Here is a 20,678-nt window from a genome sequence, read left to right as displayed (position 1 = left end):
AGGGGCTTACTTGGGGAGAGAATTGCTAATCATCAAGAACTGTAAACTATGTCTGTTAGAGGATAGGGAGATAATCTCAAGGTTAAATGAAAAAGCAATGCAGATAAATATGAAGATAAATGATGGTAAATATGACAAAAATTAAGATAAACATGATAGAAATCTGAAAGAGTCAAAGTAATGTTCCCTCTCAGAAAGAGTGTTTATAAATGTGTCGATGCTAATGCCAACATGATAGTGTTGCACTATTTGGGCAACAAGTAGTCTAATCTCTGTGTCAAGATCAGGAGGGAAAGTAATATCAGTGATGTTGTGGTGGTGCTCAGTTAGAGACCACTGACCAAGAGGATAAGGGCTGGCACTGGTCCTCATGGTGGGTTTCTTTCACCTGCCACCAATATTTTGGCAGGTTACCATGGCATTGTGCAAGCAATTGATTAAGTTTCTAGATTGATTCTAGAGAATTTCTGAATGCAAACGTAAAAGGAGCAGTTGAGATTAGTGCTCTATTTGATCTGCTGCTCACAAAAAAAACAAGATTTGGGGGTGAATGTGACCACAGATAGTAGCTGGACCACAGAAATCACCAGCAGACCATTCAGGAGTTGAAGAAAGGCTGAGAAGGTAAGATGTGAACCTAATCCTAATTTAAAGAATTGCTGTGCAGAGATCCTTATGAAACAGTAATGTGGGGAAAAAAAGGAGAGCCCAGGGGTTCACTGATGTGTTGTGGTTTTTTAAAAAAGAAAATGTGCTAAGAGCCTCAGGATCAAGCAATCCTGCTGCATAGAAAGTTTAATAATTATTTGCAGTACCTCAGTTCTGGGACAGACTTTGAAGGGCCGCCTCTGGCATTCTGTTTTAATAAGTGTAAAGGTAATTGTTACTTGTTTACATGGATACCAAGAGCAAATCATTCCTGAGCAACCTGACTGCTTGCTTTCATTAAGGAGAGCAGTCAATGATAACATACCTTGATTTTTCAGTAGTACTTCTGAAATTGCCTCCTGCCCCATTCATATTTGGAAGTTGAGGAAGTGAGATGCAGACAAGTTGACTACTAGAGGACTTAAAAATTGGCTAGGTCACAACACCAACAGGGTGGTAGGCAGTGGTTTAAAATCCCAGTTGGTAGCTGGGAGCGCAGTACACCAGAGTTCAGTGTTCAGTATTTTTCTTACTGACAGCTTGAGTGATGAGAAAAATCTGCCTTTAGCAAATCTGTGGCCAGTACAAAACTGAAGAGGAGGGTGGTGCAGCTGACATATTGAATTATTAAGACCTTGAGCATTAAACTCATAGAAACCTTCTAAACTCCACCAAAGAAAAGTGGAAAGTTTTGCAGCTTGCACAACATAACCCTGGGCATGATTATGGACTAGGAACCAAGTGGTTGAGTTGCAGCCTTACTGAAAAGGATGGGACAAGAGTATGTTTTGCAGGATGGGTGGTAGGTTGAGTAAGAGCCAATGATGCCTTTTCATTATAGATTAGATGACCTGGGCTATATTGGAAGAAACACAGGTAGTAGATTGAAGGGGTTGTCCTTTCCCTCTGCCTGCCAGTGGTGAGGAGAGACTTGTGTAGCCCAGCAAAGAGTAGTCTAACAAGTGATCTAATAGTAGCTTACTACAAGCTAATTGGATGTTAGTTTCAAAGAAAAGATGACAATGCTGTAACTGTGTTACACGGATGGTGTAATGAGTTAGCCATCACAGGCTGTAACTTAGGATATTCAAAATGACCATTAGAGGAAAACTTAAGTATGAAGGTAGTTGAGCAAAGGAGCAGGTGAGACAGAGAAGCTGTGGAATCTTCATCACGAAGGTTTACACAACTTTGCTCAATACAGCCACAGCTTACTCATCAACTATTGCCAAGTCAAGTCTGGACTTGATAACCTCAAAATTTCCTATCTAACCAATGTTTCTGTAGTACTGTGGCTTGTACTGAAATGCAAAACCATGAAGGGTATGTTGATAGGAGGTCCTGACAGTGGTACACAGTTCTTGATACAAACACCTAAATATTGCTGTTCAGAATTTTGCTAGGTATCAAAGCTAGTTATCAAAGTCACTTGGAATTTAGCTAAGCAATGGAACCTAGAGAGTACTATCAAGCAGACCCCTCCTTCCTGGTCAGTTCAACTCTGAATGAAGTAAAATATTGGAGTAGCCTTTAAATAGAGTTGGCTTGGAGAAAATACAGAGTTTTTGTCACTCCAGATGCTTTTAAGTTGGAGAATTATGTTTCAAGGCTGGACTAAATATAGTTGGCCCTTCTTTTGGGATAACTGATGTAAAAGGTGTTCTCTGACCTATTTTCTAAACTCTGTTACCAGTGAAGTTGGTTGTAGCCAGGTGGGGGTTGGTCTCTTCTCACAGGCAACCAGCACCAGAACAAGAGGAGGGAGTCTCAAGCTCTGCCAAGGGAGGTTTAGACTGGATGTTAGGAAGAAATTCTACACAGAGAGAGTGATTTGTCATTGAAATGTGCTGCCTGGGGAGGTGGTGGAGTCACCATCGCTGGAGGTGTTTAGGAAGTTACTTGATGGGGTCCTTGGTACCATGGTTTAGTTGATTAGATAGTGTTGGATGATAGGTTGGACTTGATGATCTCAAAGGTCTCTTCCAACCTGGTTAATTCTATTCTAGTCCAGTCTATTCTAAAGATGGAAAATTTCTGATTACATTACTTTCCAGCTGAGCTTGGAAAGAGATGTCTTTTTCTTGCATCACAAGGTACATGCCCTTAAGCAATATTTTTTTCATCTTCCTTATTGTGATCTTTTTTTCCTGATCATTAGACTAACAGAATATAGACCAAAGATCTAGAATCTGTTTTCTTTTTGACCTGTCTTCAAACATTAGAACCTTCATAGGTATGGAAGTCAGTTTTTCATGGTGCAACATGAGTCTGTAGATGAATCTAGGCATTAACCTTCTATAACATTAACCTCTGGATTAAATCTATTCTTTCAGTCCTTACTTTACTCCAGACTACTCCAGATATTTCTTTTTATGGATAGCTGTTAATGCCACTGACCTCTAGGAGAAGGTAGCAATACAGAGCATGCTTTAGCTGATGGTATAGAATTGAATAGTAAAGGAGAAAACGGGATTCCATTTCTGTCATCTTCTAGCTTCTCCGCTTTGTGTTTGCCAAAGATTTAAACAATAGTTCTTTCTATCCAGTGATTTTCTTATGTAGTTTTTCTGGAAGACATTGCTAGCTTTAACAAAAAAATAAAAATCTTAATATGCTCCCATGTTATGGTTAAATACAAGTGTAGACTTTCAAATAAATAGAAACATCTCGTTGATTTGAAAGAAGAACTGTTTGTATGTGTCATGAGTTTTAGTCTGTTTCCATTTTTCATGGTGCATTTTGAAAGCAACATCATACTTAGTTTTTGGAGAATCTGTGATAAATCAGCTGTGAGTTGTCAGCATGACTTCTATTTTTTTCTATCTAATTAAGTCAGTCACGTGTAATTATTTGGTAAAAGATACTGGCATAAAATCCAAGGTGCTTTTGCTTGCTTAATGCAATGCTCATTAGCATTTATTGCCCTAATTGCATCTATTCCCTTGGGTTTCAACACCAAGGAAAACCTAACCAGTGATTAAAAAGACAAGAAAACATTCTTCGTGATATTTTTAGAGTGTGAGGACATTAAGCAAAAAGAAAGGGGATTTCCTTCTGAAGCAAGGATAACTTCAGAATAATATAAACCACTATGAGCTCATGTAGGACATAAATATGCAAACACCCACAAGGTTTGCATGCTAATCTTTGGGTTGTCTTGGATATGGTAATCTCTGCACAGATTATGAGAAAGGGGGACAGTGGAAAACTTTTTCTAAGGAGGATCAGGACATGAGTCATAGCTCATTTAAGGCCCATTGCTTCCTGCCTGGGGTGGATGTGGGAGGGTATTCCCTAGACAGAACTTGAAAGCAGCTTGTATTGAAAGAGACAGCCAATATCTATTTCGGCAGGATCTGGGGGAAGGTGAGAGAGAGAACAAGATCACCCATTTCTTTTATTATCTTCCTCACCAGAGATTATCAGTGCAGTTAGGATCTCCACAGTATTTATGGAAGGCATTTAGCTAACCACCTAAGTAACATCTGGGAGGCTTCTCTGTCTCTCCACTGATTAGCTATGGACCCTGCATTTCTGGCTTCAGGCATACTTTATTTGGATGGGAAAATAGGCTCTGTGAGGAGTTCTGCAGCTTTTTTGAGCTGCCTAGATGTGGGAGGATCACCTGTACCACTAACAAGACAAAAACCTTGAGTGGAAAATAAACAAACATTTTGTGTGTGTGTCTATATTCATAATTCTGTGGGGAAAAAGTTGAGGTGGACAATATTTTCACAGCCAGCAGTAAGTTTGACTATTACAGTGTGTAGAATGTGGCTTGACAGCATTTCTGAACCCCAGTATGTGGATGTGAAAACTAAGATACAGTTAGAAAACATATGTTTACAGTATACCATATTGCAGATCTGAACTTTTCCATTCCCATTAAGAAAATATGCATTGCATCCATATCTTTGGTTTATCTGTGGGGGACACTTTTGGTATTTAGAATGATTGTATCTGTAATCAGTAAAAGCCTACCACTATTCTACTTCCTTCTATCTCACTACAGCATACTTTTCTTGGGTTTTCATCCTGTCCAGCAGAGGTGGATGAATATTGCACTGTCAACCAGTTAGAAGGGCAAATCTGTATTTTGCCTATTGATCTGTGCAATCATCACAAATGCCAAAAGAATGACAAGCAAAAGAAATCTATTGCTTATAGTGACAATTTTCACTTGTGCTAGGTGTTTTCTTTTCTCTTCTATAATCCACTGCTGAGCCACTAATGTGGATCCTAGTGCCATTCTAATGATATCTAATGCCAGAGTTTAAAGTTACTACTTGCTGATTTAAAAACAGTGCCATTCTCATTCAGCCAGTGGGCTGTCTTGTTATCAGCACATGACACTTTTTTCTGAATGACAGAATCTGTAGTAAGCATCTAAGTCCTGATGGTACTTTTTTGATGGTGCAGTCTTGATATTTTGGGAGGGTTTGGGGCAAGCCTTCTTTTGTCTTCTTTTTGATTGTTTCCCAGGGAGTGTAAGTGTGGTTTCTATTTGATTCACTCCATTTAGGAGAAGTGTGGCATTTTTGTTGAATCTTCATGAATGTGACAGCTTATGAATGTTCTGGACACTCTAATGTTGCTCTAGTTGCAGGGAACTCCACAAAACTGCATGGGGAAAAGCATGAGAAATAAGTACTAATTTAGCTAAACGTAATGATAGGCTGGGGAAGGACTTCTCAGGATCTCAGGTAGTGATAGGACTAGGGGGAATGGAATGAAGCTGGAGGTGGGGAGATTCAGGCTAGATGTGAGGAGGAGGTTCTTCACCATGAGAGTGGTGAAACCCTGGAATGTGTTGTCCAGGGAGGTGGTCGAGGCCCCGTTCCTGGGGGTGTTTAAGCCCAGGCTGGATGAGGCTCTGTCCAGCCTGATCTAGTGTGGGGTGTCCCTGCCCATGGCAGGGGGGTTGGAACTAGATGGTCCTTGTGGTCCCTTCCAACCCTGAATGAAACTATGAAACTATGAAACTATGAAATAAACTAGCGCATGCCTGCAGGATGCTGAACTGAGCAGGGGCAGTTACAGTTTGAGAGAGACACTGGGTCACCACCCCCTGGTGCAACAGTAGCATCATTTTCCTGTTATATGTAACCACCTTATGGCCATACATTGAGTAATGGGTGCAGCTTTGGTGTCCCCATCTGAGATATACGAGAGGTCACTGAAGATTAGACTGACAATGAAAATCACAGAACAGCTGCCTTTCAAGGAGAGATGGAAAGGGCTGAAGCTTTTCAGTCTGGAGCTGAGAAAGTTGACAGGAATGTGATTGAAGTTTACAAAGTTATGAAGGTAATGTCCAAGGTGAGTGCCACACCTCTGAGAGATTATGAAGTTGGGAGGCGATTTAAAATCGATGCCACATTTCCTTACCTGGCTTCTGGAGAACCTGGGGGAGCAATGAGGGCAGAGAGCAGCAGGAGGTTCAAAAGGGTTTAGAAATGTTCCTGGAGTGTACAGGGATACTTACATTTCTTTCTTGTGTTATCTCTTTGAGTAGGGGCAATCATTTGTGTAACAAGGGAATTGTAGATGAGCTATGAAGACAATGGGAGCTACAGTTAAAATTGAAACATTATTGGAATAGGCATAGTTTGCAGACTCAGCTTTATAGAACAGAGCCTCTGCCACAAAAACAATTCAGCATTAATGTTGAAGGAAACTAAACAAGATGGAAGAACCTTTTGCAGTAAAGGGTATCAATGTAGTGAAACTGTTAGTCAGTATTCCAGTCAGTGTATTTCAGTATTTCAGTATCAGAGTATTTGAGTGGCCTTACTATTTAGAATAGAATAAACCTTGGAAGAGACCTTCGAGATCACCACATCCAACCCATCATCCACCTAATCAGTTAAACCATGGCACCAAGCACCCCATCCAGTCTCCTCCTAAAAACCTCCAGTGATGGCAACTCAACCACTTCCCCGGGCAGCACATTCCAATGGGCAATCTTTTTTTTTTTATGAAGAACTTCTTCCTAACATCCAGACTAAACCTCCACTGGTGCAGCTTGAGACTGTGTCCTCTTGTTCTGGTGCTGCTTGTGTGGGAGAACAGACCAACCCCCATTTGGCTACAACCTCCCTTCAGGTAGTTGTAGACAGCAAGAAGGTCTCCCCTGAGCCTTCTCTTCTCCAGGCTAAGCAACCCCAGCTCCCTCAGCCTCTCCTCATAGGGCTGTGCTCCAAACCCCTCCCCAGCTTTGTTGTCCTTCTCTGGACATATTCCAGCATCTCAACCTCTTTCCTAAACTGAAAAGCCCAGAACTTAATACAGGACTCAAGGTGTGGCCTAACCAGTGCTGAGTACAGCTGGAGAATGACCTGCCTGCTCCCGGCTACAGAGAAAGTGATATGCTGATTGCTTTGTCCATTCATCTATTCCCCCATTTCCCTACTTTCAATATTTATATTATTGGAAAACTGCTGCTCCCACAAAAAAAAAAAAAAAAAAAAAAAAAAAAAAAAAAAAAGGAGGGGAGAGAGGGATAAGAAAAATAAGAATGGCATTCTGTAAGAATTTGTATTAAAAAAATAAATTAATCCGAACTGATATTTGATTTTTTTGCTGGCACAGTTTGCAGGAAAATTGAGTGATCAGTTTAGCCAATTGTCTGAAAGGCGACCGTGTACCCTAGTAGAGTGACGAAATTAATTGATGAGGGGCGAGCAACTGATGTCATTTACCTGGACCTGAGCAAAGCCTTCGACACTGTCCCGCACCACATCCTGGTCTCCAAACTGGTGACACATGGGTTTGATGGGTGGGCCACTAGATGGATAAGGAACTGGCTTGATGGCCGTACCCAAAGAGTGGCTGTCAATGGCTCCATGTCCCAGTGGAGGCCAGTGACAAGCGGAGTCCCTCAGGGATCAGTCCTGGGACCAGGCTTGTTCAACATCTTTGTCGCTGCCATGGACAGTGGCACTGAGTACACCCTCAGCAAGTTTGCTGATGACACCAAGCTGTGTGGTGCAGCAGACATGCTGGAGGGAAGGGAGGCCATTCAGAGGGACCTTGACAGGCTGGAGAGGTGGGCACAAGCCAACCTCATGAGGTTCAACAAGAGCAAGTGCAGGGTCCTGTATCTGGGTCGAGGCAATCCCAGGCACAAATCCAGGCTGGGCAGTGAGTGGCTGGAAAGCAGCCCTGAGGAGAGAGACTTGGGGGTGCTGGTGGACAAAAAGCTCAACATGAGCTCTCAATGTGCACTTGCAGCCCGCAAAGCCAATCAGATCCTGGGCTGCATCAGGAGAAGTGTGGCCAGCAGGTCAAGGGAGGTGATCCTCCCCCTCTACTCAGCTCTGGTGAGACCCCACCTGGAGTACTGCGTCCAGTTCTGGAGCCCCTATTACAAGAGGGATATGGACATGCTGGAACGTGTCCAGAGAAGGGCCACGAGGATGACCAGAGGGCTGGAGCACCTCTCCTATGAGGACAGACTGAAGGAGTTGGGGCTGTTCAGTCTGGAGAAGAGAAGGCTCCCAGGTGACCTAATTGTGGCCTTCCAGTATCTGAAGGGGGCCTACAGAAAGGCTGGGGAGGGACTTCTCAGGATCTCAGGTAGTGATAGGACTAGGGGGAATGGAATGAAGCTGGAGGTGGGGAGATTCAGGCTGGATGTGAGGAGGAAGTTCTTCACCATGAAAGTGGGGAAGTCCTGGAATGGGTTGTCCAGGGAGGTGGTTGAGGCCCCATCCCTGGAGGTGTTTAAGCCCAGGCTGGATGAGGCTCTGGCCAGCCTGATCTAGTGTGGGTGTCCCTGCCCATGGCAGGGTGGTTGGAACTAGATGATCCTTGTGGTCCCTTCCAACCCTGACTGATACTATGATACTATGAAAATAGGCAAGAAAAAGCTGTGAGGCTTGATGGTGTGTTGTGTAAGAAGTTGTTTGAATGCCTCATATGGGCTTTGGACCTGTTAGCTTTTAATAGGCTACTTGCTGTGAACAAATTGGAGGTAGGAAGGCTTTTAATAGTTGCTGAGTTTGATTTACAGTTAACTGAAAATATGCATACCAGCATGTCACGAGAGAAATAATTTCAAGAAAGGGGGCTTTTTCCTCCCGTTAACCATGAACAGATTTTCTCTCACTGGCATCCTTGCTCTTATATTTAACTTCCATTCAGTGTTGCATACGCTTTAAAAACACCTCTGACTTCATTTGCCAAAACTAGCAATTTGTTGTTATTGACTGGGAGAAGGAGTGAAGTTGGGAAGAAGATTTAGGAACTGAGTGTTTAAAGTTTGTCTTTTCCAGAGGTCTGTGTGAAATCCACAGGATATCACTTTCACACAGGCAGGGTCAACCATCAACATAGTCATTTGTGTGATACATTTATGTTTAATTATATGTGTTATAAATCTAAATTAATGCTCCCTAGATTCTATACACAAGGAAGAGAAAATACTTGCAAATAGAATTTAAATGGCAGAGCCTCCTTTAAAATAGAGGAGTGACTACATTTTCTTTCCTTTTACAGCTGTGTCTTTCTTGCTGTGAAACAGTAGGCATAAAGTTTATGAAAGAGTCCAGCAGAAGCCACTCAGAAAGCTTCACACATTCAGCCCTTTAATTAAATCAGGTTTTTTCTCTCCTCAAGGAAGTGGAAGCAATTTACTTCTGTCACAACTTTGTTTTTCAGAAGTCCTATTGAGTTCATGTCAAAAGTGCCTGCTGCTGTAGACTGGACCTGGGTGTTCCAGTTTTGGCCTGACCTGGAAGTTGTTGATACTTTTACATATTTAGCTGCTAATCTTTTGTGCCTCCTGCTGCTACACCATAAGATACATCTCTGGTGTCCCTGGTGTCCAGCCCAGTGGGTGGACACAGGAAGCTGTGTATTTTATTCCCATAATGTCCTGCTTCCTATAAATCTATCAGCAAAGTCGCACACTTCCTCTTTCTTCCTTTGCTGCTACCGTGGAAGATGCTCCCTATCTGGTAATGGAAGAGGAGTTATCTCAAGGCCTCTTGCCAAGAGGAGAAGGGGGAAGGGCAATCTCAGATCTGGCCAACTGAGATTAGACTAACAGTGGAGGGGGGGGGAAGAAAGAGGCCTGAGGGTTTTGGGTGTACCCTCAAGTAGGGAGAAGGGAAATGCTGGGAGGTTTCTGGGTATGCTTTGGGATCTTCTTTTGTCACTGTGCTTGTGGTTTTCTGTAAAACACTCACTGCTTTTCCATTTAAACTTTCCATCAGTTCTGCAATCAGTCTCGTTTTTCTGCCCTGGTGAGAGGCAAGGGAGGATCTGCCTTCAAACTGGGACATCTTGGTTCATAAGCTTGGGAAACTTTGGGAATCAATGCAGGCTGTTTGTGTTCAGTGTGTGATGACTCCATAACACTATAGACAATAATTTTCCCCAGTCTATTCCTTTAGAGCAACTCCACCTGTGTAAAAATAAAACAGAAACAAATCCTGTAGGTCTTTTTTTTTTTTAGAGTCAGATAATAGTGACAAGCTGAAAAATGCTGGTATTTGCATGTTAGACCTGCTGCCTGCTTGCTGCTGACTTGATTGACAACCAAATTTGAACACTAGGAATTCTCTGGCCTTCACTTTCTCTTCCAGCATTACTTATGGATGCCATTAGTTCACAGGATTTTAGGGATTGGAAGGGACCTCTGGAGATCATCAAGTCCAACCCCACTGCCAGAGCAGGACCATAGAATCTAGCACAGGTCACCCAGGAACACATCCAGACAGGTCTGGAAAGTCTCCAGAGAAGGAGACTCCACAACCTCTCTGGGGAGCCTGTTCCAGTGCACTGGGACCCTCACAGTAGGGAATTCTTTCCTTATATTGAGGTGGAACCTCCTGTGATGTAGTTTACATCCATTGCTCCTTGTCTTATAGCAGGGTGTAAGTGAGAAGAGGCTGTCCCTTCCTTCTTGGCACCCACCCCTCAGATACTTCCATACATTTATTAGATTCCCCTCTCAGTCTTCTCTCCAGACTGAAAAGACCCAGGGCTCTCAGCCTTTCTTCATAAGGCAGGGCTCCAATCCCTTAATCATCCTTGTAGACCTCCGTTGGACTCTCTTAAGTAGATCCCTGTCCCTCTTGAACTGGGGAGCCCAGAACTGGATGCAGTATTCCAGGTGAGGTCTCACCAGGTTAGAGTAGAGAGGGAGGAGAACCTCCCTAGATCTTCTGGCCACACTCCTCTTAGTGCACCCCAGGATCCCATTGGCCTTCTTGGCCACAAGGGCACATTGCTGTCCATGCAGAACTTTTTGTCCACCAGGACTCCCAGGTCCTCCTCCACAGGGCTGCTCTCCAGCAGATCACCTCCCAGCCTGTACTGGTGCAGTTTATTATTCTTTCCCACATGCAGGGCTCTGCGCTTATCCTTGATGAACCTCATTAGGTTCCTCTCTGCCCAGGTCTCAGTCTGTCCAGGTCTTGTTGAATGGCTGCACAGCCTTCAGGTGTATCAGCCAAGCCTCCCAGGTTGGTATCATCAGCAAACTTGCTGAGCAGACTCTGTCCCCTCATCAATGTCATTGATGAAGATGTTGAACAGGACCAGACCCAACACTGATCCCTGGGGAATTCCACTGGTTACAGCTCTCCAGCTGGACTTGGCACCACTTATCAACACTCTTTGGGAATTCATTGTGTAACCAGTTCCTAATCCATCTCACTGTCTGTTCTTCTATCCCACACTTCCTGAGCTTCCTCACAAGGATGTTATGGGAGACAGTGTCAAAAGCCTTGCTAAGGTCAAGGTAGACTACATCCACTGGTCTCCCTGCATCTACCCATTCAGTTATGGCATCATAGCAGTTTACCTTACATGGGCATCCACAAATAACCTGTCAGCTCAGCAGGGCTGACTCTTGGTTATGGGTGGCGAAAAGCAGCTACAAATCAAAAATTACCATTACTGTCACACAGAGTGAAAAGACTTTAGATTTTGTGATGCAGAAAGAAGAACAAGTCCTAAGATACATGTACTGTCAAGTTAGTTGTTAAATGTAGAGAAATTTATATCTCTGTGTGCAGGTAAACATAGCTTCACATTGATGTTACTGTGAATTGAACAGCTGCAAGGAAGCTAACCAAATATTAATTACATAGTTGCTTGGAGGAAGTGTCAGCTTAAACACTCGTGAATGTGAAGAACAACTTGCAGCAGGTCAGTGCTCATAAATACTCAAACTGGTCGTGTTTCTTGGGTATGGGATATCTGACTCTATACATAGAAAAATGCATATAAGTGCCTTGAGCTTTAGTGACATTCCTTCTTGCAGAATTAGTGCCTTTTTTATCTTAAGTTGCTCTTGCACATTAACCAGATTTTCTTGGCAACGTGCTATTTTTCTTTTGTACCAAAATACACAGATATGTTAAGAGCTTTTAAAGTATTTTTTCAAAGGTGTTATTTAAGTAGGAATCACAAAGCATGCAGTCTTTTTCAACCTGATAAATACAGAAAAGTTAATTCATTCAGATATATGTTCTACGCTGTTTAGGCACAAAAAGTTTGTCAAGCCAGATCTCACGCTCTCAATCCAAATAATGACTTTGAGCTCTGATAACTTATTATCTGCTCATTTAAGAAAGACTCTCTGAAGAGCATAGACTGCATCCATGTTCAAGACAGCAGTGCAACTTTAAAGATGGCTCTGAATGCTGAATCTGATTTAACTTCTGTTAGTGTGAGTGGCTGTTTGTAGCCTGACAGTTGCAATGTGAAGAAGAGGCTGAGTTGCTCTTCAGCAATGTTGCATTTATATCAATTTCTGTGCATAGTGTCGTAGGAAAGTTAATGCTGTGCTTGTCCTTAACTGTATTCCACAGTTATTTTTGGGTACAGATTTGCTCCACACATAAGAAATTTAGGAAAAGGTTATACTTAATGATAACCCTTGTCACTGTTTCCCAAGGACATGTTGGGTTGTCTCAAATGTCTTCCCTATATGAAAAAGTGGACAGAAGGACACCACTCACAGAGTCCAAATAGTGCACACACTTTCAGAATCTACTCAGAATTGTCATTACAGATTCAGTAGGTTAAATAAGTTTGATCGATTACACATTTGTAATCACTGACTGCTCTGCTTGCAAAGTTCATTTTCTTGAATTCAGAATAAAACCAAGCAGAATAGAATAGAATTAACCAGGTTGGAATAGACCTTTGAGATCATCAAGTCCAACCTATCACCCACTACCATCTAATCAACTAAACCATGGCACCAAGTGCCTCATCCAGGCTCTCCAGTGATGGTGACTCCACCACCTCCCTAGGCAGCCCATTCCATTGGCCAATCACCCTTTCTATGAAGAACTTCTTCCTAAAATCCAGTCTAAAACTCCCCTGGTGCAGCTTGAGACTGTGTCCTCTTGTAATGGTGCTGTCTGCCCAGGAGAAGAGATCCACCCCCCACCTGGCTACAACCTCCCTTCAGGTAGTTGTAGAGAGCAAGAAGGTCTCCCCTGAGCCTCCTCTTCTCCAGGCTAAGCAACCCCAGCTCCCTCAGCCTCTCCTCGTAGGGCTTGTGCTCCAAACCCCTCCCCAGCTTTGTTGCCCGACCATGCATGTTTTCTCTTTGTCACTTCATTATGTGTGCTGCAGAAACACTAATATAAACAATACTCCTTATTATTACAACTGTAAATGACTTACCAGTCATTCATATCTTGGCTCTTTTCTATATGTAAAGCAGCATTCCTTGATGTTTCACCATTTCAGCTTCTTTCCATACTTTACACCATTGCATGCACTCATTAAAAAAACCATGAAAATATTTAAGCATTTCAGGAAGAAGACTGAAGTTTAAAAATAAGTAAGTGTGTAAATCAGCACAATTTGAAGCATTCAAGTACAAACAGATAAAGGGAAGCATTGCACAGTTAAGAAGGAAAAAATAATCAGTAAGTTGATGTTAGACGCAGTCATTTAGCTTTTAGCTTTGTCCTGGTCTCCCACGTTCTCCTTCTCATACAATTAGAAATTCAGTCATCAAAATTACCTTCAAGCAGATATTTTTCGATCAATTGCCTGTGATGTGTTTTTGAAATAATGTTGTCCTTGTAGCCCAAAAAGTGAAAGGCAATTTGTTTTCATATTAGTTTGACTTTCGTACTGGCTAAACAAAAATGAAGCGGTTATGGTATGGTGGAAAATAGCATTTCTCTGTTAAGAAATGGAAGAATACAAATTTGGGAATTTATTTTAAATACTATAACTGTTCTAAACATCTAAAATATTCATTAAGAATGCTCCTGCCATTTGAGCTCACAAAGTAGGAGCAGATTTACAGACACACTGGAAGGGTGACCCTTCCATTCCGGAACATGCTCCATCTTCTGCTCTCTAATTTAAACTTGAGCCTGTTTTGGGGACACCACCCTGCTTTCTGGTGTTAAAGATCAACTACTTCCTGCAAGGAACTTGTAAAACCCCAGATTACACAGGTGACAGATTGCGTGTTCTGTCATAATTTCCTGTTAGCAGTGGTAAACTTTTAATCCTGTCGCTAAATGTGGTCAAATTTGCCTTAAGCATAATGCTGTAATTGACCTGTTAGCCCTGGATAGTGTATTTCAAATTATTCCACTTTTAAAACTGGAGTTTGAAAGAAAAAAAACACACCTCTAATTTTTGTGAGTGCTGTGGTTCAGTAATAACAGATTTAGCTGAAGCACATTGCAGAGGAGTTTGTGTTATGTATTTGGCTCAATGCACTGAATAGCAGTCTTAAAGGATGTTTTTTTAGTGAACAGCAATTAAAATATCCTTAAACCTTAGCTGTATACTACTGGGTTGTGTCAGCATGTCACATTGCCTGTGCTTAGCCTTGGGGACAGAGAGAGCCCTCCACTGGGACTCCTCTGTCCTTGCTTGAAAGTTATTCAGGTAAGAAGGCAAACTGTGCCTGATCTTTTCCAGATTGTGCCTGACCTATTAACCAGCTGTGCAGGTCAGTTTGTTTAAATCATGACCCACTTCATCTGCACTTACCTCACACCCCAACAAGTAAACAGGTGAAAAAAGAGTTGGGGAGTCTCCTTTCTCTTGAGCTGTGGCTGTTCTGTTGAGCTGAAGAGATTATGTCCCTGATGAAACTCAAACATTTAGTCATTACTATTCTCTAGGTATGAAAAGAGTGAAGGCTCAAAAACTGGGTATGCCTTGATGTAAGCAGCTGGCCCAATATTTGGGGAAAGGAGCTATATGAGTGAAATCATGCTATTCATAAAAGGCACTGCCAGACAGTTTTCTTTCCCTTTGCTTTTATATTCCTACACAGGAAGTCATGGCACCAAATAGCAGATTTTCTTGCAAACGTTTTCTAAGCCGGTCTCTCAGTCCAGTTTTCTGCTTCATGGAGAAATGTTTTCAGCGGCCATTTTTGTAAGGAACTAAGACTCAAAGCCATGTATTTGCTTAATGTTCCACTGATTCAAAGATGAACATTATGCAATTAATTTCTGTTTTGTTTTTAACTGCATTACTTGCTATAAAGTTAAAATGCAGTGCATATTTCTCACAGTTAACTTTGATTTTATTCTCTTACTAAGCTGGATAACGGAGATGAGCAAGCAGCCCAGATCAGACGTGAACTAGATGGACGACTACAACTGGCAGAGCAAATGGCAAGGGTAAGGGGTTGCTTTCATGTACCAAAAACATCTCTTCATATAAGATCAAGTGGGATGATCAAGTGTTGGGTTTCCAGCTTCTGATTCTAAGGTTGAGCAGAAGATCATTCGAAAACAGTCAAGCTAGAGTATGCATATTCACAGAATGGTTTGGTTTGGAAGGCGCCTGAAAGATCATCTAGTTCCAACCTCCCTGGCACTGGCAGGAACACCTTTCCCTAGACCAGACTGATCACTGGTTTCACATCTGTCCCCACTGTCTTCGTTTCAGGCTGTGTTTCCACATGATGCAATCAGAGTTCCCAAAAGTAGAGTGCTGTTCTGGGGCATGTGTTCTTCAGATGACCTGGACTTTTGAAATCAAAACAATTGCATTCCAGTGAATATACACTGAAGATCAGTAGGAATACCTCACTATTCTTGTTATGTCTCTAAATTACTTTATTATGTACTATAGCAATTTGTTACAAATTCTCTTATCTTCAAAAGACAAAAAGGGGGTTGGGGGATTGGGGAGTACAATTTGTCAGCCTCAGAATCTTTATGGAGGATCCTTAGCCTTGTTTTGTACAGAAGTGGCTACAAGCATTCAGGTTTTACAGTAATAAAGGCCTCCTTATATTCTGGTAGTGCTGTCTTAACTCGTGAAAGATTATAGTCATAAAAAAAATATACAGTAAAAGGCAGTGTAAATGTCCTTAATTTTTACATTGGAGTGATCAAAGCATCTTAACAAGTGGAAAGATATTTTAGCAACGTAGTAGTAGTCTATCTTCTCTCCTGTGTTGGCACATTATTATTTGAATGATCCTCATAGGGTAAGGTACAGTTTGATAAACAGTCTAAAATGGGAGGGTTTGGGATAGAGTACCCTGAACTGAACCTTACCCTGTGGATTTGGTTTCTAACTGGAAATAGCTTTTATCTTTTTCCATCTGTAACACACTGGCACTGTAATACAGCAGACATGAGCCAGACATGACTTGCTGAAGGTCTTTTGGGTCACAGTCAACTTATGGCTAAACCAAAACAATCTGTAAAGATTTTCATGTAAAACATTTTATGATACTGTTCGTTAGAGCTAAAACCAAAAATTGTCAGGTTTAGGAGCAAGGTGCATATCAGACAATGCATGGGGAGCAGTATTTATTTCTCATCTAGATTTAAAACATATGTTTTAGAATAATTCATGGTTTTGTTTAATCTTGATTGGCAAATTCTGCTTAACTGCTCTATACTCAATATCAGGGGGAAATGGTGCATAAAATTGGATTTGAAAGTGTTAATGTATGCATTATTGTAGAATCATAGAATACAATCGTAGAATCAATAAGGTTGGAAGAGACCTCAAAGATCATCAAGTCCAACCTGTCACCCAACACCTCATGACTAGCTAAGCCATGGCACCAAGTGCCACATTCAATCCCCTCTTGGGGGATGGTGACTCCACCACCTCCCTGGACAGCACATTCCAATGGCTAACAACTCACTCTGTGAAGAACTTTCTCCTCACCTCAAGTCTAAACTTTCCCTGGCACAGCTTGAGACTGTGTCCTCTTGTTCTGGTGCTGGTTGCCTGGGAGAAGAGACCAACCCCTTCCTGGCTGCAACCACTCTTCAGGTAGTTGTAGACAGCAATAAGGTCTTCCCTGAGCCTCCTCTTCTCCAGGCTAAACAACCCCAGCTCCCTCAGTCTTTCTTCATAGGGCTTGTGCTCAAGGCCTCTCCCCAGCCTCGTTGCCCTTCTCTGGACACGTTCAAGAGTCTCAATATCCTTCTTAAATTGAAGGGCCCAGAGCTGGACACAGGACTCAAGGTGTGGCCTAACAAATGCAGAGTACAGGGGCACAATGACTTCCCTGCTCCTGCTGGCCACACTATGGGTTGCCATGGTTTAGTTGTTTAGGTGGGTTGGATTGGTTGATGGGTTGGATGCGATGATCTTGAGGGTCTCTTCCAACCTGTTAATTTATTTATTTATTATTATTAGTAGTAGTAGTAGTAGTATTAGTATTATTAGTATTATTAGTATTATTCCTAATGCAGGCCAGGATGCCATTGGCCTTCTTGGGCCACACTGCTGTCTCATGTTCAGCCAGCTTTCAATGAGTACCCCCAGGTCCCTTCCTGTTTGGCTGCTCTCCAGCCACTCTGACCCCAGCCTGCAGCGCTGCATATGTTTATGTTTTCCCTCACTGTTATTAATACAATATTTAAGCACTACAATCTAACTCCATACAGAGGAAAAAAACTATTTAAGTTCTTTCTAGCATATGTTTAAAATAATCCCTTGTGAAGTAATTCAGCATTACTGTCAAAACAAATGACCCATTATTAAAAATAGATATGAACAGAGATAGGAATTTTAGGTCATGGTGGTAGTTGAGCAGCTTTATGTTAGAAGTATGAATGTGATTGACTTATTTTTGGTAGCATGGGAAATAACACAATTATTAGTGGGCAGTTAATTTTCTCATTTTATGAAGTATATGAAAGGAACACTAAAGATTTATTGCCAGCTGATGGGTTTAAAACACATGCATTAGAAATATCTAATACGTACACATTCAATCTGGGTTAAATGATTTTGAGGGGCAAAAAGATTGTGTTTCTACATAACAAGAGGCATTTTACTCTGACACTGTATTTGTTACATGTTCAAAGAAATATATAGTCCCTTATATTTGAGGAATGTGTTGGAATTCTCAATTGACATTAACACTTCTTTTTTGCCAAAATCAACTATTTATGGGATGGTATTAGTCTTCTCCATTACAGTTTTAAAGAATTAAGACTTTTGTTTTTATTAAATATCTTTTAACTGAGAGCATATCAGAGAGAATACTGAGAGGGGGTTTAATACATATTTATAAACATTTATAAATATCTGAGGGCTGGGGGTCAATAGGGAGGGGACAGGCTCTGCTCAGTTACACCCTGTTATAGGGGTAATGGAGGGGTACAGCACAGGAGGTTCCCTTCAACATGAGGAGGAACTTCTTCATGTGAGGGTCACAGAGCACTGGAACAGGCTGCGGAGTCTCCTTCTCTGGAAACGTTCAAGACTCATCTGGATGTGTTCTTGTGTGACCTGTGCTAGGTTATATGATCCTACTCTGGCAGAGGAGTTGGACTTGATGATCTCCTGAGGTACCTTCCAACCCCTAAAATCCTGTGATCCTGTGAAATTAACATGTTATATAATGTAGGATGACTTCATTTTCTTTCCCCCCCTCCCTAACTTCTTAAATATATCTTCCAAGGAAAGAAAATTCCCCAAGTTTGTAACAAGAGAAATGGAGAGCATGTACATAGAAGAGTTGCGCTCCTCAGTGAATTTGCTGATGGCAAATTTGGAAAGCCTTCCAGTGTCTAAAGGCGGGCCAGAGTTTAAACTGCAGAAGTTAAAGCGATCACAGAATTCTGCATTCCTGGACATAGGAGATGAAAATGAGGTTCAGCTGTCAAAGTCTGATGTTGTCCTCTCCTTCACCTTAGAGGTAAACACATATTTCACGTAAGAGTTATTGACAGTTTAAATTACTAGGATATCTGTGTCTTGATACTATTTTATTGTTACCTTCTTGACCATTTTCTGTCTTCCAGAAAGTTTCCTTGGTGGTGAGGGATGTAAGAAGAAGAAAAGCTTTGTTTTTTTATGCCTGTAGAGAGAAATGTTAAATATATACTAAAAATTTTATGATCTTTGGGAGAAAAAAACACTGTAAAAGACTGAAACAATCATTAAAGGAAAAATAGCAGATGTAATTTTCAGTAAATTTGGAACAGTTTGGCTTTGTGTACAGCTCTTCCCCTCTCACATCAAAAATGTAGACTATTGGGTTTGGTGCATTTAACTTTTTTAGTTTGGGGTTTTTTTTTTCTTCCCCATCACTGATAAAGAAACTACATAACTGTTTTGTAGGGTTAGTATTCTGCTTTTCATCATGTGCAAGGCAAAGAACTGAACTGTTACTCTAGTGTGCAGCAGTTTTTGGTAGAAGAAATGTTCTTTTTGAACATGATGTTAACCATGTATGTTGAGTTTCTTGCTGGACAACAGGGTGTCTTCAATGTTTTGGGAAGCTAAAACTCAGAGCATGTAAGGGCAAAAGGAAACAGCTGATGTGATGTTTATTTAAGCTGAAAAATGGAAGATATCCTCTTTTTCTGTGCAAATGGGCAAATAAGAAAAGCTGATTGCAGTTCCCTGGAGACATAATACTTTATTTTTTTGAAAGTGTGAGATTGTATCTGCACACTTTCCTGTTCCTTGCATGACACATAAATATATCCATGTCATGGCTTTTGTGGTTGTAACTAAATTGTGGAGTAATGAGCAAAGTCCCCCCTGAAGAGGGCTGCTGCACAGGCATGTGGGCAAACAGAAAATCTGTGATATGTCTAAATAGAATACAGTAGGATAGGATAGGATAGGATAGGATAGGATAGGATAGGATAGGATAGGATAGGATAGGATAGGATAGGATAGGATAGGATAGGATAGGATAGACCAGACCAGGTTGGAAGAGACCTAAATATTAGGACAGAGTAGAAGAACTCAATGAAAGTTTCATGGCAGGGGGAAAGTGGCTGAGGTTCATGCTGCTAATCCAAGTTGTTCTTAAGACAGAACAGCAAAAGGTTTTAGTAACATTTATAGTGTTCTGGTGGGAACGGACCTTTCCGTGTAAGAGAAGAAACACCCCTGTGCATCACTGCAAGCACCAGGGACTGGTTTCACAAGCTGGATGTTTGTCAAACAGCCTGTTGGCAGAAATTTGTAAAAAAAATGAAAATATCAAAGTAGTAGGAGAAGATTTAATTGCTCATGTTCTTTAGCTGTTGGACAGTTTCAGAAATAGACAAGACATATTTAGGAAGGTGTTATCAGCTAATGAGCTCCTAAATCAACTAGTGACAGTTTCCTTCCTAATGAAATGCAACGTTTTCCCGTTGCTGCCATCCAGAACTGCTGCCAAGGACAAATGTACTAGGCAATGGGAAAATCAAGGAAAAGAAATATCATCATCAAAATTAATGTAGATGAAGTCTGCATATAACAAGGGCGTGCATTTGGCATGTGGAAAGGCCATACAGGCAATATTAGCTAGAAGGATCTCTCTGTGGCCATTGATCACTTTGATAACTACTTGCATTCTTGGACTACAAAAGAGAGATGACCACATTATTCTTCCTGAACTTCTGTTATAATTTATAAAGCATAACAGGCAGTGTTGACAATTTATGAGTAATTTTAAGATGTTCTAAATGATCAGTGTCTGTCATCTGACTGTAATATTACCAAACTAGCAATTTTACAAGATAGCTAACTATTACTAATGTTCAGAGAGTTTTGAAGTGCAAAGGATTTCACAGCTAGAGGTGAAATCTGTCTTA

At 41.4% G+C, this 20,678-nt stretch overlaps 1 protein-coding gene across 11 annotated transcripts in view; it reads left to right on the top strand.

Annotated features, from left to right (window-relative positions):
* Nucleotides 1-20,678, top strand: part of CADPS2 (calcium dependent secretion activator 2) — a 368,843-nt gene that overhangs the window by 142,331 nt on the left and 205,834 nt on the right. For all 11 annotated transcript variants that reach the window (XM_068165287.1, XM_068165334.1, XM_068165325.1 and 8 more), the window contains 2 exons: nt 15,198-15,278; nt 18,542-18,778. In XM_068165287.1, coding sequence (XP_068021388.1) covers nt 15,198-15,278; nt 18,542-18,778 — 318 coding nt within the window. The remainder of the gene's footprint in view (nt 1-15,197; nt 15,279-18,541; nt 18,779-20,678) is intronic.

This window comes from Melanerpes formicivorus, unplaced genomic scaffold, assembly GCF_026170545.1.
Source record: "Melanerpes formicivorus ecotype bairdi unplaced genomic scaffold, bMelFor1.0.p_v2 SCAF_3, whole genome shotgun sequence".
Classification (NCBI taxonomy): domain Eukaryota; kingdom Metazoa; phylum Chordata; class Aves; order Piciformes; family Picidae; genus Melanerpes; species Melanerpes formicivorus.
Note: the sequence above shows the minus strand (reverse complement) of the source record. Positions and strands in the feature narration are given on the sequence as shown.